Here is a 26,481-nt window from a genome sequence, read left to right as displayed (position 1 = left end):
GGGACTCCAGTCTTTGATAGCGTCACCAGAAACCTGGTGACACGATCGAAGATGGGTAATCCCTCTGCAGTCAGCCCTGGGGACCTAGAAAGGACCCCAAAGCTGTCTGTTCAGTTTGCCTGCTGCTATGGCACTCTGTGTGTTAGGAAACGCCTGTTCCCTTAAGATTACCATGACTGCGGTTCTGGCTTCTGGGCGTATCTGTTTTACCTTGAGCCTACCTCTTTTGTCTGTCCTCCTACCTGTCAGGTGTGGATTAGTATTTAATCCCACCTTACATCTCTCCCTTGCTTGTGATTCTTCTATCTTCTGGTGTTTTGATCAAGCTCCTGACATTTCCTGCACTTCTGACTTCTGGACCTCGTGAATACTGACCTCGGCTTCTCTCTCGTTTACCCTCTGCTTACCGATTCTGATTATCTGCTGCTCCCGGCTATTTCTGACCTTTTTGCTTTGCCTAATTATCCCTTGCTCTAGTTTTGGACTTTCATTTAACCCTCTGGCTGTCTGGTTTCCAGCTCAGGTTTGCCTGCATTGCACCTCTAATCCAACACAGTACTCTGCTAAGACAACCTGGGTTCTAAGCAGCAAAGACCATCCCACCTTGCGGCCGGCTCTGGCGAACACCTTAGTGTAGCCTTAGATTCTATCGAACAGAATAATTACGGATTTGAAGTTGCGGTTTTACGTGCACGCTCTCTCCTGGCAGACTCCAGCAGCCTTGGAAAAATCGCTCAAACTTACATTTCCAGAATACTGTGCTGCCCTAACAGCAGCCTGTGCCACAGTGTAATGTATTAGCAAACAAGAGTATGCTAATACATTTTAAGTAAAAAATAATAAAGTTGTAAGTAAAGTTATCCTTTAATGGGATTTTAAAAAAATGTAGCAAAAAAGTCATTATTTTGCATAGAATATATTTTATTGCCCATCCATTACATTAAAAAAATCCTACACTTACTAGGTATCTACATGACCGTAATAACCTTCACATTTTATTTAACAGGTTATTTAGCGTGAAACGTGAACAGGATAATAAATAAACAAAAAAAAACAATGCAGAGAATCGCTTTTTTCCTATATTCCCGCCTTAAAAATAAATGATATGACTCATGATGCAGAAAAAAATACAATGTCTCCCGCATAAAACAAGGCCTCATACAGCCACGTCAATGAAAAAATAACAAAGTTATGGCTGCTGAAAGGCAGAGAGGCAAAAATGGAGCTGGTCATTAAGGCCTTTTCAGGCCTGGTCATTAAGGGGTTAAAAAAATTAACAACTGCAGTGGGTAAAATGCCCAAAAAATGTTTAAAGGCAATGTGTTGCCAGAAAAACATGTTGTTTTTTTTTTAAATTAAACATTTAGTGTGTGGGTGATTAAACATTGTTCAAATTTTTTTTATTTTTTTCACGAGTCAGGAAATATTATAAATTAATTCTAATTTATAAAATTTCCCATTTCTGGTCACTAGATGGAGCTATTCCCAAAATTGCAGCATTGCAAAATTGGGTAAAAAGCCCTCGCTCTAGTGAGCTCTCAGCATCCCCCCCTCCTTTATCCTGGCTAGTGCCGGGATAAACGAGGGGTTTGAACGGTGTAACCTCCTACACTGTGTGTCGCCATTTTTTGAGCTAACACACAGTGTAGTAGGTTTACATACAGTAGTAAACACACACAAACACGAACATACATTGAAATCTCTTACCTGCTCCTGCCGCCGCGGCTCCCTCCGGCCCGTCCGCTCCGTCTGCTGCCGCTGGTCCAAGTGCACAAGTCCGGAAGCCGCGACCGGAAGTAGTAATATTACTGTCCGGCCGCGACTTCCGGTCCACAGGAAAATGGCGCCGGACGGCGCCAATTTCAAATTGGACTGTGTTGGAGCGGCGCATGCGCAGTTCCCACACAGACGCCGTACACACAAGTGAATGGGACGGGAGCCGTTCGCAGTCCCTATGGGACTGTGGCTGCCGTATTCCATGTCTGTATGTGTCGTTAATCGACACATACAGAAATGGAACAAAAAATGGCAGCCCCCATAGGGAAGAAAAAGTGTAAAAATAAGAAAAAGTAAAACACAAACACACAAATAAATATAAACGTTTTTAATAAAGCACTAACATCTTTAACATATAAAAAAATAATTTGTGATGACACTGTTCCTTTAATGCAAATACAGCCTAAAAGTCTGATAATCAAACACTCTTTGGAGGGGTGCTTTCTTATCCAATTTAAGGCATGTGCATTGTTTGCTACTTTAATTATACGTGAAGTTGAGAGAAGATGGACACTTCTAATTATGATCATTGTGCACTACACAGTTCACTCCAACCACAGAACCCACCTTATTCCACATTGAGTTTTGACTGAAAACTATTATAATTGATTGCTTTACCTGCAGGTACATAATTATTATTTTAATTTAATGCCACTGGTTCACTTATATGGAATGAAGGTCCCATGAAAAAATAGGACGTCCTATTTTTGTCCGACTTCACGGATCTCTCAATAGACTCAAATCTATGAGGGATCCGTGAAAACGGGTCCCGCATCGGCAAATCGGCCGATTTCACACACGTTCATCTGAATAAAGCTTAACGTTGATGATAATCATCAGCAAGCTCTTTTTGCAGAGTTTACCGTTGCACTAGTGGAAGTTTAAAACACTTATGATGAATACTCTGCAATGCTACAGTAAATTTTAAAGGGTCACTATGCTTATGGTATGTTCAAACCTGACCTGTTTGGTGCAGAAATATCTACAACTGCGACATGAGAAAGGGGCTTCTAAAAATCCATTCATACGTTGTAGACTCATGCCCATTCAGGTATTTAAAAGTAATTTTGTGTTATGAGAAAATGACCTACTGCTTAACCCTTTTCCACCACAGCCACTTTTGGACCAAATGACAGAGCTCCATTTTTACAATCTGACATATGTCACTTTATCTGGTAATAACTTTGGAATGCTTTCCCGAATCCAATTGATTCTGAGATTGTTTTCTCGTGGGACATTGGACTTTATTTCAGTGGTAAAATTTGGTTGACACATTCAGTATTTAATTGTGAAAAACACCAAAATTTAGCGAAAAATTTAAAAAATTAGCATTTTTATAAATTTTAATGTATCTGCTTGTAAGACAGATATTTATACCACACAAAATAAATGCTAATTACCATTTCCCATTTCTACTTTAGATTGGCATAGTTTTTTTGAACATCCTTTTATTTTTCTAGGATGTTGCAAGGCTTTGAAATTTAGGAGCAATTTCTCACATTTTCAAGAAAATTTCAAAAGCTATTTTTACAGGGACCAGTTCAGTTTTGAAGTGGCTTTAAGGGGCCCATACAATACAAACCCCCAAAAATCACCCCATTTTAAAAACTGCACCCCTCATAGTATTTAAAACAGCATTTAAAAAGTTTCTTAACCCTTTAGGCGTTTCACAAGAATTAAAGCAATATAGAGGCGAATTTTACAAATTTTTTTTTTTTTTTGCAGAAATTCATTTTTAATCAATTTTTTTCTATAACACAGAAGGTTTTACCAGAGAAACGCAACTTAATATTTATTGCACAGATTCTGCAGTTTTTAGAAATATCCCACATGTGGTCCTAGTGGACTGAAGCACAGGCCTCAGAAGCAAAGGAGCAACTAGTGGATTTTGGGGCCTTCTTTTTATTAGATTATATTTTAGGCGCCATGTCAGGTTTGAAGAAGTCTTGTGGTACTAAAACAAAGGAAACACCCCAAAAGTGACCACATTTTGGAAACGACACCCCTCAAGAAATAAATCTAAGTGTGTAGTGAGCATTTTGACCCCACAGGTGTGTCAAAGATTTTATTAGAATTGGGCCGTGAAAATGAAAAATTTAAGTTTTTCCAATAAAACACAGTTGTTTTTGTTCATAAGGGCTAAAGGAGAAAAAGCACCGCAACATTTGTAAAGCAATTTCTCCTGAGTACAACAATACTTCATATGTGGTCATAAACGTCTGTTTGGACACATGGCAGGGCTCAGAATGGAAGGAGCGCCATTTGACTTTTGGAGTTCAAATTTAGCTGGGATAGTTTGCAGAGGCCATGTCGCATTTGCAAAGCGCCTTTTGGGGGCTAAAAAATGGAAACCACCCCACAAAGACCCCATTTGGGCAACTACACCCCTCAAGGAAGTTATTTAGGGGTATAATGAGCATTTTGACCCCACAGGTTTTTTGGGGAAATTTTTGGAAGTGGGCCGTGAAAATTAAAATCTAAATTCTTTTCGATAAAATGTAGGTTTAGCTCATTTTTTTTTCTTTCCACAAGAACTAAAGGAGAAAAAGCACCCCAACATTTGTAGAGTAGTTTCTCCCAAGTACAACAATACCCCATATGTGGTCATAAACTGCTGTTTATGAGGCAAGGCTCAGAACATAAACAGCACCATTCAACATTTGAGGCCTACTATGGTAGTATTTACTGCCCTGTGTCGTGAAAACAGGCTTTGGGATGTCAAAATATTAGAAACCCCAGAAAAGTGAGCCCATTTTGGAAACAAAACCCCTAAAATAATTAATCTAGAGGTATAGTGAGAAATTTTAGATTGTGAAGTAACACCCTTCAAGGTATTCATCTAATGGTATAGCAAAAATTTAATTTGTGAAGTGACAGCCCTCTAGGTATTCATCTCGGGGTATAGTGAGAATTTTACATTTGTGAAGTGGCACTCCTCTAGGTATTCATTTAGGGGTATAGTAAGAATTTAATTTGTACAGTAACTGAAGACTACCTGGAAAACCCACAATGGAGGGAAAGGGAATGGCGGGTCCCACTACCAACCTAGGGTTTTCTTTTTACAAATTTTAAATGAGCAATGGGGATGGTCAGTAAAAAAAATAAAAAAATTTGCCATGGCCAATAAGGAAGACAGAAAAGGTGGATAAAGAATAAATAAAATAAAAAATCCAAGGGGGTGTGATATAATTTGAAACATTGTTTCATGCACAGGCTGGGATTTGTGGGACACGTTTCGCATTGGTATGTGGTGGCCTTCCGAATGCCTCGCTCAGCGCACACCCGGCATTTTTTTCGGGGATTCTGTTTTTTTCAGTGGGCGGGGATTTCTGTGGGGAAATGCTGGCTGGGACTTATCCTGCTGACGGAAGGACCAGATGAACTGCCCTCCTCTTCCTGGTCCGCAAATATCAGGCCTTAATGACTTTTTCCTGAAATTGCAAGAACGTTTCCCTGCTGCCAGCAAATCTGTAGAAAACAAAGACATTGTATAAAGCAATCTGTGTAGATGGACAGAAAGCTTTTTATACCATACCTTTGTCTTGCGCATGGCACTGTATGGTTTTATTACCTGATCAGACAGGTCAATGCCACCCAAGTATTTATTGTACTCCTGTACACAAAATGGTTTGGGGACTTGGGTGGTGGATCTACGTACAGGGACAAAGCTGCAGCTGCTGTCATGAATGTCATAAGGACGTCCCTTTAACCCTTTCAGGACCCAGCATGTTTTGGCCTTCAGGACGCAGCCGATATTTTCAAATCTAACGTGTTACTTTATGTAGTAATAACTCCGGAATGCTTTTACCTATCCAAGCGATTCTGAGATTGTTTTCTTGTGAAAAATTGTACTTTATGTTAGTGAAAAAATTTGGTCGATAAATTTGGTATTTATTTCTGAAAAACATCAAAATTTAGAGAAAATTTGCCAAAATTAGCATTTTTCTAAATTTAAACGTATTTGCTTGTAAAACAGATAGTAATACCACACAAAATAGTTACTAATTAAAGAGGCTCTGTCACCATATTATCAAATCCCTATCTCCTATTGCATGTGATCGGCACTGCAATGTAGATAACAGTAACGTTTGTTTTTTTTTTTGAAAAACGATCATTTTTGGCCAAGTTATGAGCAATTTTATATTTATGCAAATGAGCCTTTCTAATGGACAACTGGGAGTGTGTTTTCTCTTATTTCCAACTGGCCGTGTATTGTGTTTGTAACATCTGGGCGTGTTTACTTGTTTTACTAACTGGGCGTTGCGAATAGAAGTGTATGATGCTGACATATGATGCTGACATATGATGCGGTCTTGTGGTGCCAAAACAGTAGAATCTCTCCAAAAGTGACCCCATTTGGCAAACCAAACCCCTCAAGGAATGTATTGAGGGGTATAGTGAGCATTTAGACCCCACAGGTTTTTTGCTGCATTTTGTGGAATTGGGCTGTGAAATTGAAAATCATTTATTTTTTCTGATAAAACATGCAAATTTTTAATATTTCAAGGAATAAAGGAGAAAAAGCACCCCAAAATTTGAAAAGCAATTTCTTCTGATTACGGCAATACCCCATATGTGGTCATAAACTTCTGGTTGGACAAACGGCAGGGCTCAGAAAGGCAGGAACGCTATTTGGCATGTAGATTTTGCTGGATTGGTTTGTGGGTGCCATGTCGCATTTGCAGAGCTTCTGAGGTACCAGTACAGGGGAAATACCTTGAAAGTGACCACATTTTCGAAACTAGACCCCTTGAGGAATTCATTGTAGTTTTCATGGGATGCATGTGACATTTTGATAATTTTTTATTCTATTTTTTAAGAGGCGTGGGGACTAAAAAAACGCAAATCTACTATTGTTTTCTATCCCTTTTTTTTAATTTTTTTATTTTTACAGCGTTCACCGTGCGCTATAAATTACATATTCACTTTATTCTGCGGGGCGATACGATTACGGGGATACCATATGTTTATAGTTTTTTTTTATGTCTTATGGAGTTTGCACAATAAAATACTTTTTATAAAAAAATCATTTACTTTTTGTGTTGCCTTATTCTAAGAGCCATAGCCTTTTTATTTTTCCATCAAGAAAGCCGTGTGAGGGCTTGTTTTTTGCGTAACCAACTTTAGTTTCGATCAGTACCATTTTTGGGTACATGCTCCGTTTTGTTCTTTTTATTTCATATTTTGGGAGGTGAAGTGACCAAAAATTATGGTTCTGGTATGGTTTATTATTTTCTTTTACGGCGTTCACCGCGCGGGATAAATAACGAAATACTTTTGTAGTTTAGGCTGTTACGGACCCGTCGATACAAATTATGTATAGTTTATTCATTTATTTATTTTTTTCATAATAAAGGACTGATCAGGGAAAAAGGGGGATTTTTACTTTTATTACTTTTAAAGTTTTATTTTTATACAACTTTCTATTATCTTTTTTTTTTGTCCCCTAGGGGACTTGAAGGCAGGAGGCCCTGATCGCTATTCTAATACACTGCACTACATGCGTTTTACTGACAGCAAGCATAGTGGGTCCTGTAAGGACTCACTAGGCTTCTGTAGATGGCGTAGCCGGAGGCCATTGTTAGGCCTCAGATTGCTATAGCAACCATCGGCGCCAGCGATCATGTTGTGGGACGTCGATGGTGGTTGAACCCCTAGGAAGCTGCGATCGCTATTGAACGCGGCTTCTAAGGGGTTAATCAGCGGGGACCACCTCGATAGGTCCCTTCTGAAGGAGATGCAGCAATTGCTTTACGAGACAGCAGTTGTGACAGCTCCTGGTGTGCCGGGAGCGGGCCAGAATGGCCGTTCCTCCCATGACGTACTATTCCGTCACTGAGCACGAACGATGCGCTCATCATGACCTAATAGTACGTCAAGTAGCGGGAAGGCGTTAATGGATGACACCGAACAACAATAGTGTGCATGGCAGGATTCTGTAACGACCAGCAGGTTTGTGGATCCACTGGGCTACTCCGCCGGATTCGCGTAGGGCCACCTCTAAGGGTATTGTCTATGTAGCCTCACCGGTCTTCACCCTTTAACCCCTCTACAGGGATCTGGTCTTCACTGTGGGGAGACTGCCAGGTCGCTACCACTTGAGGTGGTCCTGGTGAAGTAGTTGCTGGCCAAACAGAAGCTAGGTAGAGACAGGCAAGTGGTAGCTTGGTAGTAGTAGACCGGAAACAGATTACTGGAAGCAGACTGGTGTCGAATTGCTGGAAGCACCCTGGTGCCGGATTGCAGGAAGCACCCAGAGGGCCCTGGATACCGACAGGTAACAGAATCAGGATACCAATAGGTAAAAGACAGGATAACACTAGGTTTGTCCAACTTTTCTCAAGCACTGGGGAAAGGGGCACGGTCACTTATAAGGACCAGGGTGTGTAGGAATAGGCTGGGGGCATTTTAACTGGTGCGCACACTGGCCCTTTAAGAACTGGCATGAGCGCACACCCTACGGGACAGTCCTGGAGAGGAGGCAGAGAGCAGAGCAGGCCGGCGTCCCAGGGAAGGGAGATGCCGGCGGAGATGCACAGTCCTGTGGTCGTGGCTGCCGGTAAGACGGGGATGCCGGTGGTCAGCGGTTACAGATTGCAACTAAAAAGCCACTGCTCTCCAAAAAGAACATTGCTGCCGGTCTGCAGTTTGCTAAAGATCACCTGGACAAACCAGAAGGCTTTTGGAACAATGTTTTGTGGACGGATGAGACAAAAATAGAGCTTTTTCGTTTAAATGAGAAGTGTTATGTTTGGAGAAAGGAAAACGCTGCATTCCAGCATAAAAACATGATACTATCTGTGAAACATGGTGGTGTTAGTATACTGGTTGGGCCTGTTTTGCTGCATCTGGGCCAGGATGGCTTGCAATCATTGACGGAACAATGAATTCTGAATTATACCAGCAAATTCTAAAATGTCAGGACATCTGTCCGTGAGCTGAATCTCAAGAAAACGTGGGTCATGCAGCAAGACAACGACCCTAAGCACACAAGTCGTTGTAACATCCATGGCCGCGGGCCGTCCGGTTTACTTACCTCCCGACGCCCGCAGCCATGGATCTGTGAGCGCTTGTCCCCATCTCCTTCCTTGGAGACGCCAGTGTTCACTTCCGCTCCGGTCCGCTGTGCCCCATAGGGTGCGCGCGCATGCTCGTGCCTGCTCTTAAAGGGCAAATGCGCGCACATGAAAACAATCATCAACTCACATGATTTCCTGGACTATAGGAAGGCCTCTGCCCGTCTCATCCTTGCCTAAGCGTTGTTTGCCATATCCTAGTTTGTCTAAGCAAATGGTCTCCTAGTGTTTTCCTGTTCCTGTATCCCGTGCTGTGCTGTAGTCGTGCTCTGCTGTATCTACGCCTGTCCTGTTGCTCCACGCCTGACATCTACCGGCTGCCTAATCCCAGCCGAGCCTGCCTTGCTACTGTCCGAGCTGCCACAGGTAACTTATACGAACTGTGGACTGTGACCTGCGCCCTGTTGGCCAGCTGCCATACCGCCAAGGCAGTACGGTCCAGTGGGTTCACAAACCCAACGTGACAGTCGTTCTAACAAAGAGCGGTTAAAGAAGAATGAAGTCAAAGTTTTGGAATAGCCAAGTCAAAGTCCTGACCTTAATCCAATAGAAATGTTGTGGGAGGACCCGAAGGGAGCAGTTCATGGGAGGAAACCGACCAACATAAGAGTTGAAGCTGTTTTGTACAGTAGAATGTTCTAAAATTCCTCTAAGCCGATGTGCATGAGTGATCAACAATTACCGGAATTGTTTAGATGTAGTTATTGCTTCACAAGGGGGTCACACCAGATACTAAAAGCAAAGGTTCACATACTTTTGCCACTCCCAGATCTGTGATATTGGATAATTTTCCTCAATAAATAAATGACCAAGTCTAATATATTTGACTCATTTGTTTGATTTGGTTCTCTTTATCTACTTTTAGGACTTGTGTGAAAATCTGATGTAGTTTTAGGTCAAATTTATGCAGAAATACACTGTGTTCCAAATTATTATGCACATTGGATTTAAGTGTCATAAACATTTACTTATTAGTTTTTCAATTAAACTCATGGATGGTATTGTGTCTTAGGGCTCTTTGGATCATTGTAATCAATCTCAGACACCTGTGATAATTTGTTTGCCAGGTGTGCCCAATCAAAGGAAAACTACTTAAGAAGGACGTTCCGGGGGGCGTGGCTTAGCTATGGAGCTGTGAGCACGCGTTTTGGGGGAGCTCCGCACTAGCAGCTGAATAACAGCCATCTTTCCCGGGTAAATCCGGCAGGCGATGCCAGGAAAACGAAGGGGACCCTGCCCTGGAACTTCCCGGTCCTTACCTCGCTCCTCTGGCCGTTGCAAGAGCATGGAGCGCTTTCTTTCCTCTTCACAAGCGGCCGCGGGCGAACGAGCAGTAATGGCGGACGCATTGCCGCCACATCCGGCCTCAGACACTCTGGCTCCTTCTCTTCCTGCTCCCCTGTTGCAGGCAACACAAGCGGCCACGTCTGCTGATACGAGCCTTCCCTGCTGCAGCTCTCAGGACGCGGTAAGCCTTGTCTCTCCCCTCAACATGCCATTAGTGAGAGATTTGCCCGCCATTATACCACACACATATGCCCCTGAAGTTCAGGCTGGCCCATCGGGCTTACATGCTGACCTACAACTACTGAGGGAGATGATACAAGCCCTCCCCACCCGACAGGATCTTGACTCTTTGGTGTCCAGGGTTGAGCAGGCACATCAGCAAGATATAACTGACCTGCGTCAGGATGTGGTCAGACTAGACTCTAGGGCGCTTACATCTGAGAATATTGTGTCGGCCATTGACTCTAGAGTAACTGCGTTGGAAAAAGCTGCCACGGATACTAGAACACATTTACAGTCCCTGGCGCTTCAATTAGATGATCAGGAGAACAGAGGACGCAGAAACAATGTGCGTCTGAAGGGCCTTCCGGACCTCGGCCCACGAGATGAGCTGATGTCTAGAGTATCTATTATATTTAACAAGCTCACTAACCGACCATCAGAAGCGACTTTTCTCCTAGATCGCATTCATAGAGTTTCGCGCCCAGGCCCGCTTGATTTGTCCTCTCCCCGCGACGTGTTATGTCGCCTTCACTATTATACCGATAAAGATGCAATTATCCGGGGAGCATGGTCACATGGTCCGATCTCAGTTGAAGGAAGTACGGTTACTATATACCCTGATGTCTCCCCACGGACACTCTATATGAGACGGCTCCTTCATCCTCTGCTTGAAAAAATCAAGGCCGCAGGCGCCACTTATAGATGGGGACACCTGTTCCATGTTGTTGTGAAGAACAACTCTGGCTTCTATCTCCTGCGCCACTCCTCGGATCTTGAGGGCCTATTTCGATTTCTTCAGATCGAGCCGTTCCCAGTCCCGGATTGGCTAGCCCTGGACAGAATTGAACAACCTCAACGTCGTCGCCTCAACAGGACTAACCAGCCCATACGAAGCAGATCCATCCCGGGTGTACCACATTTGCCGTTAATCGACCTCTCCCGCCGGGTCCCGCCTGAGGCTTAAAGAGGACTTTCCGGCTAATATCCTTTTATTTGTCAATATGTTGCTGGGCCGCCGGTAGCATTGCTGCTCAAGGGACTTGAGGTCGTCAAATGTTATTTTGCTCACATAATGTTTTGATGGTTATCTAGCAGGGCTTTTTTGTAAATAAGTGTTTTGCCTAGTTCTTTCACAGGATACTCAGGTTTCGTGTATAGATAGAATGGCCGCAAGGGGCCTTCACTTAGTCCTCAGGAAATATGTGCTGCTTATACCGTATTAGTTTAAAAGTTAATGGAAGATCGCCACATGAGGTGTCTGGGTCCGAGGTTGTTTAGAGGCTGTATTATCACCTGCAGCGCTGGTGGCATTTAGCATACTGATACCTCCCCCAACCGCACCCTTTTGCTGGTTAAATATATTAGACAAAGGTTTGTGTTGCGGGCTATGGGGAGTTTCATATGACTCTGTTAGTCGGTATATCTGATAATTTTAAAATGCGATGTTTGCCGGGCATACACTAGTTGCGCGTTAAATTCCAAATCCACTTAGCAGCTAAGAGGTCGAATTTCTGGTTGATAGCCGTTTACAGCAGCCTAGTATACTTAAATAAAAGGATGTGGCGTCGCTATAGGTTGTCCATCAGAGGCCATGGCTATTAGCACAGGTTTTGGGTTAACCTCCCTTGCCTAGTAGTAACTGAGAGATACACGTCGGTTCTATTCATGATTGTGCCTCCGTCGCCTCCCCAATGGTAGGCGATGGAAGAAATGGTTTACTGGTTGATGATTATGTGTGCGGTGCGGGGTTCCCCCCCCGTGGTTTTCCAGGTCCCCACAAATTTAACAACCTTCCTTTACAGGTTTTTACACCGTATAGGAGTCGGCCTGCGGGCCTCTTTCTTGGGTATCGTCTTATTCTCTTTCTCTCCCATCTTTATCTGTCCTCCTCTTGCCCTTTACTTTGCTTTCCCCTCCCCCTCCCCCTCCACCACAGCCCAGGACAGATATGTCACAGCATACACAAACGGACCTGATTATTGGCTCATTAAATGTCAAGGGGTTACACAGTCCTGGAAAGCGATCCATACTTTTCAATTTGCTGAAAGGCAAAAATATACAGGTGGCGTTCCTTCAGGAGACGCACCTATGTCAGCAAAAACCTTTTAAACTCTCTAATGCATGGTTCCCCAATGCATATCATAGTCTTTCTCCGGACACGAAATCCAGGGGGACAAGCATTTTGATCTCTAGATCTCTTCCTTGGGAGTTCAGGGGGTCTCGCAGTGATGAAGTGGGACGAATGCTCTTGATCATAGGAGTTATTGACTCTCAAGTATATACTTTTGCCTCTTTTTACCTACCCAACTCTGGTCAATGCACAGCCCTTGTTGGCTTTCTGAATGCCCTGGAGGAGTTTGGGGAGGGTACCATTGTCCTGGGAGGGGATTTCAATGTTGCGTTAGACCCTGCACTAGACACGTCCGTAGGTTCTTCTTCATTCTCGAGGGCACATCTGCGCCGCATTATGAAATCATTTCACGAACACCAATTAGTGGACACATGGCGTCTCCTACACCCAGCAGATAAGGACTTTTCATTCTACTCCGCAGTACACGACAAATATTCCAGAATTGATCTTTTTTTCGTCAAGCATCACTCGCTACATTCTATACGTGCGGCCGACATTGACTCGATTTCCTTTTCAGATCATGCATTAGTCACCTTGACCCTCTCTCTGCATTCCCCTCTATACCGTCAATCTCAGTGGAAACTGAACCCAACGCTTCTCTCGGATTCAGTGGTTACTGCTGATATCCAACGTAATATCACTGACTACTTCGTAACTAATGCCACAGAGACCATTAACCCTCGCATTATCTGGGAGGCGCATAAATGCGTAATCAGAGGTATATTTATTAAACATGGTGCACGTCGGAAAAAAGAAAGGGCGGTGGCCACGGCCTGCTTGCTGTCTGAAATTGAAGTGCTTGAGATCTCACATAAACGTTCCCATGACCCGGAGTGTAGGATTGCCCTCCTACGTAAAAGAGAGGAACTGCGTACCTTATTGATGGCTCGAGCCAAGGCTACGCTTTCTAGATGTAAACGTCATTATTACGAATATGGCAACAAGAGTAGTAGGTCTCTGGCTAGAGCATTGCGGACCCAACAGACCCAGAATTACATACCCTCCATAGTATCCCCCTCACAAACGCGGCATCGTTTGCCGTTGGACATAGCTTCCGCATGCCGGGATTTCTACGCTGCCCTATATAATACTGACTCTACCAATCCGTCTGTGTCATCCAGTGAATTCAGGTCTAAAATTTCTAAATATATCGCGGATTCTGGTCTACCTGCCCTATCGGAAGATCACATCAATAGCCTGGAAGAACCACTTACCACACAAGAACTCGCATACGCTTTAAAACATTCTAGAACAGGCAAGGCACCTGGCCCAGACGGGTTTACAATTCAATATTATAAAAAGTTTATGACGTCTCTAGGTCCACATTTTCTAGCCTCCTTTAACTCATATTCGGCCTCCTCCCCTATCCCTCCTGACGCCCTCAGGGCGCATATCGCGGTGATCCCCAAACCGGGTAAAGACCCCACACAATGTGCCAGTTACAGACCCATATCCCTCCTCAATACAGATATCAAGTTGTTTGCTAAAATTCTAGCGGAACGTCTCGCTCCACTGATGGGAGGAATCGTACATAATGACCAGGCAGGGTTCATGGCAGGTAGAGAGGCACGAGACAACACAACCAGAGCCATCAATCTGATCCACAAGGCCAAAATCTCCAATATACCTCTTATGCTTCTATCTACAGATGCGGAAAAAGCATTTGATAGAGTTAATTGGACCTTTATGGAAGAAACCCTCTCACGTCTGGGCCTTGGATCACATATGCTGGGATGGATAATGTCGCTTTATTCATGCCCATCCGCCCGAGTTCGAGTAAACGGCCTTCTATCAGACGAATTTGCTATACACAACGGCACTAGACAGGGTTGCCCCCTCTCACCCTTGATATTTATATTGACACTAGAACCCCTTTTACGCCATATACGTGCAAACGCGGATGTGAAGGGACTAGAAACGAATAACTCAACTAACAAGGTGGCGGCCTATGCAGATGATCTGCTATTCTTCCTGACGAATCCAACTGTCTCCCTTCCTAATCTCATGCGGGAATTCCAACGGTTTTCAAGCTTATCCAACTTTAAAATTAATTTCACTAAGTCCGAGGCCCTGAACATTTCTCTTTCACCTCATCTTTCCACAACCTTAAAACAATCTTTCAGTTTTAAATGGAACCCAACAGCGTTGAAATATCTTGGAGTTCGCTTAACAGCAGACCTGAGAGATCTCTTCCATCTAAATTTTCCTCCACTCCTTGCTGAGCTTAAGGCAGATTGTGCCAGATGGGCCAAAGGTACCTTTACTTGGTTGGGCCGCTGTAACATCTTTAAAATGAATGCTCTCCCTAGGCTACTATATTTATTTCAAACCCTTCCCATAGCCATCCCAACACAGTTCTTTAAAACGGTCAATTCTCTTCAGATTAAGTTTATATGGAATGGTAAGACTCCACGTCTGTCCCGAACGTTATTATGCCGATCTAGGGCATCGGGGGGTCTATCATTACCTGATGTCCGCACTTACTACATTGCATCTCATCTTGCTCGGGTAGTTGATTGGTGCAGACATGCGACCGTTAAGGCTTGGGTGTCTTTGGAGCAGAGTTTTTACTCTATTCCAATATCGGCCCTTCCATGGCTGCACCGTAGCCAACTCAGACATCTCCATCATCACCCTACTATAGGCCCAACATTAGTATGCTGTTCCCTCCCCTCGGTAAGGGCATCGTGCTTGCCAGTCCCTTCCTCTATGTTTCCGATACTGGGCAATCCATCCTTTCCCACTGGCTTGACGGACCCAGTTTTCCGTATATGGCAATCCTTGGGATGTTATCGTGCAGATCGGTTCTTAAAGGATGGTGACTGGCTTTCTGTTGCAGACCTGGCCCAGATTGCTGATCTCCCTACGTTGGGGCAATGGCGTTCGCTGCAACTGCGACACTTTTTGACGTCTATCCCAGCCCCTAGGTCCTACCAGGAGGGAAAAACTCCACTAGAGACCCTCTGCACAGGCTCTGACCTGATTAGACATACATTGTCCGCTATTTACAGAATTCTCATGGACCCCCCAGATATGCCCAATCCTATATACATGTCAAAATGGGAAGAGGACCTGGGAATATCCTTCTCCCCCGCACAGGGGCAGCGTATATTCCTTATGGCTCAAAAAACCTCCATCTGCTCAAGATACCAAGAGGCAAGCTTCAAACTACTCTCACGTTGGTATAGAACCCCAGTCCGCCTACATAACATCTTCCCCACAGTGTCCCCTATGTGCTGGAGATGTGGGCAAGACAGTGGTACCCTCTTCCACACCTTCTGGTCATGTCCTCTCCTTACCCCATTTTGGGAAGGTGTAAAGAGGGTGATAATGGAAGTTACAAACACAAATGTAACCATGGATGCGGCCCTTTTTCTTCTTCATCATTGCGACATCCCAGCGAACAAGTATAAGCGTTCCCTGCTTCACTTTCTAGTGATGGCAGCTCGTCATTGCATCCCACTAAGATGGAAGGATCCATCTCCCCCAACACTATCCCTCTGGGTTTCACAGGTTAACGACATCATGCATATGGAGGACTTGACATCCGTTATCAATGACTCAAGCTCCAGGTTCTGCCAAACTTGGGCCCAATGGATGGTTTTTCAGGATTCGGACTCCTATAAAGACATCATCTAAGACGGCCGCAATAGCATCCTGGTCTGTGGGGTGCTGTGGGGGATTCCCTCCCCCCCTCTCCTGCTTCTTTCCGCTCTCCCCTTCTTTCTTCATTCTCTGGTCTGGGAGCTTTGCTCCATCCACACTTTCTTGATTCGTGTTCCCTTGTCGTTATTCCCTCTTTTTCATTCAGTATGCCATTAGATAACAATGTACTTATTGTTCTTTCTGTACATTTGCCTTTGGATTATGTATTCTAAAGGTACATTACCTTGTTGTATGTTTTCCTTTATGTTATAAAAAGGACCTCATAGGTCAACAAAAATAAAGAATTTCAAAAAAAAAAGAAGGACGTTCCACATTATTAAGCAGGCCACAGGATTCAAGCAATATGGGAAAGAAAAAGGATCTCTCTGCTGCCGAAAAGCGTGAAATAGTGCAATACCTTGGACAAGGTATGAAAACATTGGATATTTCAAGAAAATTTAGGCGTATTGTGAAAAGATTTGTGGCTGATTCAGAGCACAGACGGGTTCCTTCAGATAAAGGCATAATGAGGAAGGTTTCTGCCAGACAAATTAATAGGAATAGGAGAGCAGCTGCTAAAATGCCATTGCAAAGCAGCAAACAGGTATTCGAATCCGCTGGAGTCCCGCGAACCTCAAGGTGTAGGTTCCTCCAGAGGTTTGCAAGTGTGCAAAAAGCTATTATTCGGCCACCCCTAAACAATGCTCACAAGCAGAAATGGTTGCAGTGGGCTCATAAATACATGAAGACTAAATTTCAAACTGTGTTGTTTACTGATGAGTGCCGTGCAACCCTGGATGGAGTAGTGGATGGTGGGTGAATGGCCACCAAGTCCCAACAAGGCTGAGACGTCTGCAAGGAGGTGACGGAGTCATGTTTTGGGCTGAAATCATGGGGAGAGAGCTGGTAGGCCCCTTTAGGGTCCCTGACGGTGTGAAAATGACCTCTGCAAAGTACGTAGAGTTTATGACTGACCACTTTCTTCCGTGGTACAAAAAGAACTGCTTTCCGTAGCAAAATTATCTTCATGCATGACAATGCACCATCTCATGCTGCAAAGAATACCTCTGTATCATTGGCTGCTATGGGCATAAAAGGAGAGAAACTCATGGTGTGGCCCCCATGTTCTCCTGACCTCAACCCTATTGAGAACCTTTGGAGCATCCTCAAGCAAAATATCTATGAGGGTGGGAGGCAGTTCACATCAAAACAGAAGCTCTGGGAGGCTATTCTGACATCCTGCAAAGATATTCAAGCAGAAACTGTCCAAATACTCACAAATTCAATGGATGCAAGAATTGTGAAGGTGATATCAAAGAAGGGGTCCTATGTTAACATGTAACTTGGCCTGCTAAGTTTTTTTTTATTGAAAGAGCTTTTGATTTCTGTAAATATGACCTCCTGATGTTGCAAATTCAACAAATTACCATTTTAGTTCTCTTTACAACCTTTAAAATGTTTTGATCTCTGTTGTGCATAATAATTTGAAACAGTGCATTTTGAGTTTTTTACTTCTAAAAAAAAATCTGTTATAATTAGGTGATTTGTTCAATAAAATTTGCATTATACTCCAACGGTTGATGGCTTGAAGATTATACTGACTGTCATTTGCATCGACTATTTAGGAAAATCAGCGAAAAATAACATTTGCATAATAATTTGGAATGCGGTGTATAGAAAATTCTGCAGGGTTCACAAACTTTCAAGATGGATGGATAGATAGATGTGTGTATGTATATATACAGTACAAGTCAAAAGTTTGGACACACCTGACTGAATGTTTGTTTCTTTTGATTCATAGACCTTTTGATCCAAAGGCTTATGGCTCAAAGGTTTATCCCGGATTTTAAAACAGATGGCCTATCCTTTGGCCTCAAGCACACTTCATTGATTTTCTTCATTGTGCTATCTGTTTTTTTTACGGATAGCACACTGACCCATTAATTTCTATGGGGTCATGCACTCTTTCGTTATTTTCACGGATCCGTGTGTCTGTCCCGCAAATTATAGAACAGATCCTGTTCCTGTCGGTTTTTACAGTTCAGACATTTTTTGCGGAAAGTAATATAGTATTCTAATTATTTAAATATATAAACTCCGCAGGTCAAGTCATAGGTTAGGTGCCGATAACAAGTGTCAAGGTACCTCCAATATAAGGTTACAATGTAGCAAAACTCCGATACATCATGAGAAAAATTAGAGAAAAAGGAGCCATAACGCCACAAATGTTTGAGAAAAAATTACAAAACTTTATTTATTTAGGACACACAATATAAAATGACATGATTTAAAAATGAATGGATCTAAAATACCAGTGTGGTTACTTGAAACAAGGTAAATTAACCACGGGTATCCTGCATTAGAACGTCCCAATAAACATATATGCCCACAAAAGGAAACAAAGACCAGTATAAGTATTACGTCCTTCAAGCGTCAATGTGTCCCATAATGGTGAAAGTGGCAAAAGAAGTTAAGGACACACAAACTTGTGGTCCTAATGCCAGGAGTAAGAAAGATATTGGAAAAGACGCTAGGAGACATAAACTTGTGACTGGTTCAAGTTCAAGGTAAAGTGCATAAGGGAAAAATATCCCGACATGTATGGTGCTATTGAAACGAACAAAAATCTGCCTCAAGTGGCAGGTATTAGCGTAGGCTTACCCATGGAGATGAATGGTCAAATGACCCACACTGTATAGCCTGGTTGAGTGGCGCCCCTTGATGCGCATTTCGCTAACGTAGCTTCCTCAGGGGGTAATGTGCGAGAAGTGAAATTATCATGTTTATATAGCTGGGTCAGGATCAATATGCAGAAAATGATGTACCGGTGTGTTCTCCTGGTCCGGTCTCTGGCGCATGCGCGGAAGTTTGTCCTGAGCCGCGAGATCCCCGTCGCCTGTCGTCACGCTCACACCGCGCCTGCGTGCCCCCAAGGACTCGTGTCCAAGGAGACAAAGCAAGCGCAGTCCCAGCGTATAGAAGAGAGGAGAACGGGGCGGGGCCCCGGAACGGAGGATATCAATGTAAGTATATCTGTAATCAATCAATAGAACAATGTAGTTAATTAATGGCTAGCAGATGTCAATTTATCTCTCCCATTTGCTTCATAGTGAAAACGATAAAAAACAAAAAAGAAAAAGAGGGGAATTGAAAAAGAAAAATAAGAAATATTATTCATTAATAGTGAAAGTTATTGTTCATATCTTCTAATGTATCAAGGGTAGAACAAGTGATAAAGTGAAAGAAGAACAATATAACAATGTTCGAAAAAATAACACAAGTGAATATAATACAAAGCATGTCAAGAAATATTGTGTAATAGAAAACTCAAATAAGGGATAATAAAAACAAAAGTGAAAGAAGAACATGAAAAACATGTAAGGAAGACGCAATGAAAAAATTGCGAATGTGAACACAAACCCAAAAAATATATATATATAAAAATGTTGTTTTTTATATAGACCGGGAGAAAGATGACAACTTATTCAATCCTAATAAAAGTAGTAAAAACATATATATCATTCAGAACTGAAGTAACCGGGATCTCGGATATAGCAGGATACTTCTCGATATTGCTAGATGATCATTCTATCCAGTATATATCCAAAGATACATCAAAGAGTGAAAGCAGGGTGTGTCCAGCAATATCTAAACATGAATATAAAAACAGGCAATTAATAACAACTATCAACATTTAAAAATGCGGAAGACATTTAAAAAAGAGAGAGGGTTCGTAACCACTATTAGGCAATACTCAAAATTAGAGATAGCTCTATAGAAAAGGAGCAAAGCTTAGATTCTCATTGAGACCATGTGGAGTCATGGTGCCCAATCTGACAATCCACCTGCACTCTTTTTGTGCAAGTGTCATCTTCACATCTCCACCTCTGACACCACAATGTATCCGATCTATGCCCCGTACTAGGAACGTTTTAGGATCACATCCATGGTACAATTTGAAATGTTTAGGGATTGTTTTCAGGGTCGTCAGATCATCTATATCCTTTGCGGCGGATATATCCCGTACGTGTTCCCGAACACGCATTCTCAGTTGCCTAGAGGTTAGGCCTACGTAGACCTTAGGGCATCCACATGTAGCATAATAGATGACATGAGTTGTGCTAGAGGAGATGTATTGCAAAATTTTGAAACGTCTTTCGTTCTTGATGGAATCAAAGAATGTCGTACGCAAAATATTCGGACATGCCACGCAGTCCCCACAGGGGAAGCAGCCCTGGACAGGACCTCTAGTTGAGAAGGGATTTTGTTGTTTAGGTATGTAGTGGCTTTTAACTAACATATCCCTTAGATTTCTACTTCTTCTCGCCGTCATTTGAGGGTTAGGTGGTAGGGCTAGAGTCAGGGTTGGCTCTAATTGCAAAATGGGCCAATGTTTTTGCAGTATGTCCGTCATTGTCTGCCACTCATTATTATATGTAGATATAAACCTGATCTTACCATTAGTCTCATCCTTCTTATTGGTTATTAACGGATTTAATAATTGTTTGCGTTCAAATTTCTTGGCCCGACTGTATCCCTGTTTTATGCATCTCTGACTATAGCCTCTCTCCCTAAATCGTTCTTTCAAGTCCTCTGCTTTACTCTCAAATTTGATGTCTGAAGAGCAAATCCGCTTCATCCTCAGGAATTGACCCACCAGGACAGCTTTGACAGTAGAATAAGTATGTGCTGATTTTGCGTGCAAGAGAGAGTTGACCGACGTCTCTTTCCTAAAGACGTCGGTCTGTAATCTCCCCTCCGCATCCGCCTCAATGGACATATCCAAAAAATCCACCCTTTGTTTGTTATGGACACACGTGAGTTTTATGTTCCAAGTATTGATGTTCAGATCTTACATAAAACTGGTGAGTTGCATCTCTGTACCTTGCCAGATGATGAACACATCATCAATGTAACGTAGCCAGCACTGCACACGGTCAGCGGCGCGGGCGCCGTCACCGTGCACAACCTGCCTCTCCCAAAATCCAAGAAACCAGTTGGCTTATGACGGCGCGGCACGCCGCCCCCATGGCAGTGCCTTGCTTCTGAACATAAAAAGCGTCCTTAAAAGCAAACAAATTGTGAGTAAGGATGTATTCCAAGAGTTCAATCACCAGATCGCACAACTGGCTGTCCCGGTATCTCATTCCCAGGAAGAAGTGGACCGCATTATTTCCATCCCGATGTCTAATGCTCGTGTAAAGAGACTCTACGTCCGCTGTGACTAAAAGCATATCCGTCTCCAAGAATATTCCATCGATCCTTTTGAGTACCTCGGTGGTGTCTCTCACATGTGAAGGTAGGCACTCCACGAGAGGTTTCAAATAGAAATCGATGAACCTGCATGCTGGTTCACACAGTCCCCCAATCCCTGACACAATCGGTCGACCTGGTGGATCCCTTACATTTTTATGGACGTTCGGAAGAAGGTAAAAAGTGGGGATTTTGGGGTATTTGACTATGAGACCCTCAAACACTTTTTTAGGGATAATCCCCTTTTCAAAGGCCATATTTAAGATTTTTTCTAGCTCCAAAGAAAAGGGACCTATTGGATTATAGCTCAGTTTTTGATATGTCTCCCTGTCTCGCAACTGGCGGAATGCTTCCCTTTCATATAATTTGGTTGGCCAAATCACGATGTTACCCCCTTGTCCGCTACTTTATATACCACATCGTCAAATGATTGTAGTACCTTCAGTGCTGCTCGCTGTGTAGCTGTGAAATTATCATATTTTTTGTTGATGGAGATTTGTTTAAAATCCTCCATCACTAGTTTAGTGAAGATTTCTACTTGTGGGCATAGGGACAAGGGGGGAACCTCCTAGATTTGGGAACAATAGAGTTTGGGAACCCACCTTGTTCTGAGGGAATTTGCTCCTGCAAAAGTTCTTCCAGAGCTGACAAGGTTTCTTGTTCCATTGAGCTATTCAGACCCACATCAATATCACCCCTACCGTGAAGTTTTTTCAGGACCAATTTCCGTGAGAACAAAAAAAGATATTTTACCGCTGTACAACCAGGCTATACAGTGTGGGTCATTTGACCATTCATCTCCATGGGTAAGCCTACATTAATACCTGCCACTTGAGGCAGATTTTTGTTCGTTTCAATAGCACCATACATGTCGGGATATTTTTCCCTTATGCACTTTACCTTGAACTTGAACCAGTCACAAGTTTATGTCTCCTATTTAGCGTCTTTTCCAATATCTTTCTTACTCCTGGCATTAGGACCACAAGTTTGTGTGTCCTTAACTTCTTTTGCCACTTTCACCATTATGGGACACATCGACGCTTGAACGACGTAATACTTATACTGGTCTTTGTTTCCTTTTGTGGGCATATATATTTATTGGGACGTTCTAATGCAGGATACCCGTGGTTAATTTACCTTGTTTCAAGTAACCACACTGGTATTTTAGATCCATTCATTTTTAAATCATGTCATTTTATATTGTGCGTCCTAAATAAATAAAGTTTTGTAATTTTTTCTCAAACATTTGTGGCGTTATGGCTCCTTTTTCTCAAATTTTTCTCAGTATTCTTATTATGTTATACTTAAGGGAGGTTTTCCAACCACTGAAAATTGATGGCCTATCCTTGAGGATAGGCCATTAATAGCTGATTGGTCGGGGTCCGACTCCCGGGATCCCTGCCGATCAGCTGTTTTGAAGGGGGTGCAGCACTCTTACGAGCGCTGCTTCTCCTTCATTTGTACTTGCTTACTGTGAATTGTTGTCACACATGTAGTTGTGATTCACAGGTTTTGCAGCCTTTTCTCCCATTCACTTCATACCAGCACTGCACCCCCTTCAAAACAGCTGATAGGCGGGGGTCCCTGGAGTCGGACCCTGATCGATATTGATGGCCTCTCCTGAGGATAGGCCATCAAATTTTACGGGCTGGAAAACCCCCTTTAAATTATATAGTTCAACATGAAATGCAGTACATTTTTCAGAAGCACATGTAATACAATGTATTGCTCACTGTAAAAGAAAAAAGTTTTCTTTTCTAGGCATTAGGAGAACCTTTGTATCGTGTTAGTACAGGAAATTATGAATATCGCTTGATATTAAGATGTCGACAAGAAGCACGTGCACGGTTTGCTAAGATGAGGAAAGATGTCCTAGAAAAGATAGAACTTCTGGATCAGAAACATGGTAAGGATAATGAATAAATAAAGCTTCTCTTATAGACTGTTATTGAGGCTCCAAGACTGACAAGGTTATGGTAAAAAAAAGTGTCAACAATGAGTCTGGTGTTAGTGACAGCAGAGTTATGTTAAAGGCTACGGTCAGATGGACATAATACTGTTAGACCTCATGCACACGAACGTAAAAACGCCCATAATTACGGGCCGTAATAACGGCCCGTAATTACGGGCCCATAGACTTCTATTGGCCACGGGTACCTCCCCGTATGCTTACGGGAAGGTGCCCGTGCCGTTGAAAAATATAGAACATGTCCTATTTCAGGCCATTACCCAGAACTCCCTGCTTCTTCCTCCAGTCCGGCCTCCTGGGATGACGATTCAGACCATGTGACTGCTGCAGCCAATCACAGGCTAATCACAGGCTGCAGCGATCACATGGACTGCCGCATCATCCAGGGAGGTTGGACTGGATGTCGAAAGGGACGCGTCACCAAGACAACGGCCGGGTAAGTATGAATTTCTTTTACTTTTACTGCGGAAAGGGCTGCCCCTTCTCTCTATCCTGCACTGATAGAGAGAAGGGGCGGCCGATTAGTGCAGTGCAATTTTGCAGCGAAAACGTTCCCGTAAATACGGGTGGAATACTGGTGACACCGGACCCGTATTTACAGGCACGGGTCCGTAAATACTGGTGCAATACGGGTCGAATACATGTGACCAAGGACCCGTATTTACGCCAGTATTTACGGGAGGAAAAAAATACTTTCATGTGCATGAGGCCTGACAATGCTGTACGCCAAGAATGGGATCAGATCCAGTCATGTATTATCAGTAAAGCCTTTTATTCTGGGGTGTTCCCGGTATTCAGTTGTTAGTACCTACCAAAAGTGGTCCAAGGAAAGAGAATCAGTGACAGGGTCATGGAGGCCCAAGGCTCATTATGTGCGTGGGGAGCAAAGGCTAACCTATCCAGTCTGATCTCACAGAAGAGCTACAGTAGCACGAGTTTCTGGAAAAGTTAATGCTGGCTATAATAGAAAGGTGTCAGAACACACAGTTCATTGCAGGTTGCTACGTTTGGGGCTCCATAGACACAGACCGGTCAGAGTGCCCATTGTGACCACTTGTCCACCACCAAAAGTGCCTACAGTAGGCATGTTAGTATCAGAACTGGACCATGGAGCAATGGAAGAATATGTCCTGGTCGATTGAGGGATGTGCTGGAAAAACAAGTCTGATACATTGAGGCCCTACCTCGTAACTTAAAAAGGTTTTGTGGAGTCCATGCCTTGATGGCTCAGAGCTGTTTTGACGGTATGAGGGGGACCTAAACCATATCAGGCAGGTGGTTTTAATTTTATGGCTGATTGGTGTATACAGCACATACACACATACCACATATATACACACACGTATAAAACACACTACACACATTAAAAACACACAAACTCTAGAGGTTATAGCCATCATTGCCTGAGTTGCTCTGCTGTGTAGTGTTCAGATCCTTCACAGGTCCTGTCTGCAGTCCTTTTAGTGAGCAGGAGGTGGAGAGAAAATGTGGTCTAGCAACACAGGTCCCAGGGCTACTAACACTAAAGGAGGCCCAGTGCACGTATGATTAAAATGGCCCTGATCTGAAATGTATAGGTCCCTGATCTGAAATGTATTAAGTTATCTTACAGATTTAGAAAGTAGAATGACTGTGGGTGTAAGACTTGTTTGAAAAAAATCAAAACCCCAGCATATGAATTTTTTTTTTTTTTTTAGGGCAGCAGTTTTTCAGAGTTCCCAGGTACCGAACAAACAGACGTGTAGCAGTTTCTCACATAATCTGAATTATAGGGCAAGTCATACTTTAATGTACAGTACACTGTACAACCTATGGGCAAAAGGTGGCCCCACGAAGTATTAACACTCTTTAAACTCTTTAAAACTTTGTGAATAAGTGGTGAAGAACCTGGCAATAAGAGCTGGTTGCTAGGGAAAGTGTACCAATGCCATATTGCAGCTCCATGGGAGTCTTACGGTTCGTGCTAATGGAGAGGATTAAATCTTGCTTTGCGAAAGGCTTTTCTAATCACACAGGACTGGATGCAATCACTTACTTTGCTCTAAATATATGGCTATGTGCACGGTTTATTTTCATTTGAATAATATAATTGTGGATATTCTTGGGCTCTGTACTTGTATTCATTTTAGAATCGGTTCTTACAATGCCTCTTCTCCTCAGTTCAAGATATAGTGTTCCAGCTTCAGCGTTTCGTATCGGCCATGTCTAAATATGATGACCAGTGCTATGAGGTCCTGAAGGAGGCAGATATTTTCCCAATTGAAGTGGACCTGGCCCACACCACTCTTGCTTATGGCCAAAATGATTTATTCATAGATGAAGAGGAAGACTTGGAGAAAATGAAAGAAGAGGAGAAAGGAGAGAAACTGATTGATGATGCATAGCATATGAGAAGATTGTCCTGTTTCATTCTTCTTTTTAGTGTAATTCTTGGTGTTTAAGAAAATAAAAATAAGGAGTTGTTCAAGCTTAAAAACTTTATTCACATAGAAGAATGTGGTAGACAAAATGGAGGAGATTTATCAAAAGTAGTACATGGGAAAGGTAGAGGAGTTGCAAAAAGCAACAAAAAAGATCTAGCTCATTTTTCAAGTGCCATGGAAAGTAAAAGCTGCAACCTGATTGGTTCATGTGGGCAATTCCTCCGCAGAGCACTAGTTTTGATAAATCTCTCCAAATATGTTTTCTGTTTCGCAACTGTAAAGGCTGTATAGTCTATGCTGTTGTAAGTAAAAGAGCTTTATTTGATGGGTAACTAAATGTTATGATCTTGCATGATCATATATTCTCTGCAAATAAATAAATAAAAAATAAAAAAAAGGAAAAAACTGTCCATTGCAGGAGATTCAGTTATTTTACAATGTATATCTTCTGATAAATGACCCATAAGTATAACTAGTCAGTGTACAACAAAACCAAGAAAACCTAATGAGGAACTGCACGACTTTTTGGCATAAAGGTAAAAAATGTACTTTATTACAAAATAAAACAAAATAGAAAAAAGTAAAATGAAGTGTACAACCATCCCAAAAAAGGAGAAAGAACGAGTGGGTAAAGATGGGTATAAGGACGGTGTCAAGGTCCTTCATATAGGGCATATAAGGACATATTTTGTAAATGCA

At 42.7% G+C, this 26,481-nt stretch overlaps 1 protein-coding gene across 1 annotated transcript in view; it reads left to right on the top strand.

The window, feature by feature from the left end:
* Positions 1-26,172, top strand: part of PICK1 (protein interacting with PRKCA 1) — a 201,593-nt gene extending 175,421 nt beyond the window's left edge. The window contains exons 12-13 of the mRNA XM_075832285.1: positions 23,152-23,296; positions 25,520-26,172. Coding sequence (XP_075688400.1) covers positions 23,152-23,296; positions 25,520-25,743 — 369 coding nt within the window. The 3' untranslated portion in view covers positions 25,744-26,172. The remainder of the gene's footprint in view (positions 1-23,151; positions 23,297-25,519) is intronic.
* Positions 26,173-26,481: the final 309 nt, after the last annotated feature.

This window comes from Rhinoderma darwinii, chromosome 7 (assembly GCF_050947455.1).
Source record: "Rhinoderma darwinii isolate aRhiDar2 chromosome 7, aRhiDar2.hap1, whole genome shotgun sequence".
NCBI lineage: Eukaryota > Metazoa > Chordata > Amphibia > Anura > Rhinodermatidae > Rhinoderma > Rhinoderma darwinii.
This window is presented reverse-complemented; position numbering and strand designations above follow the sequence as displayed.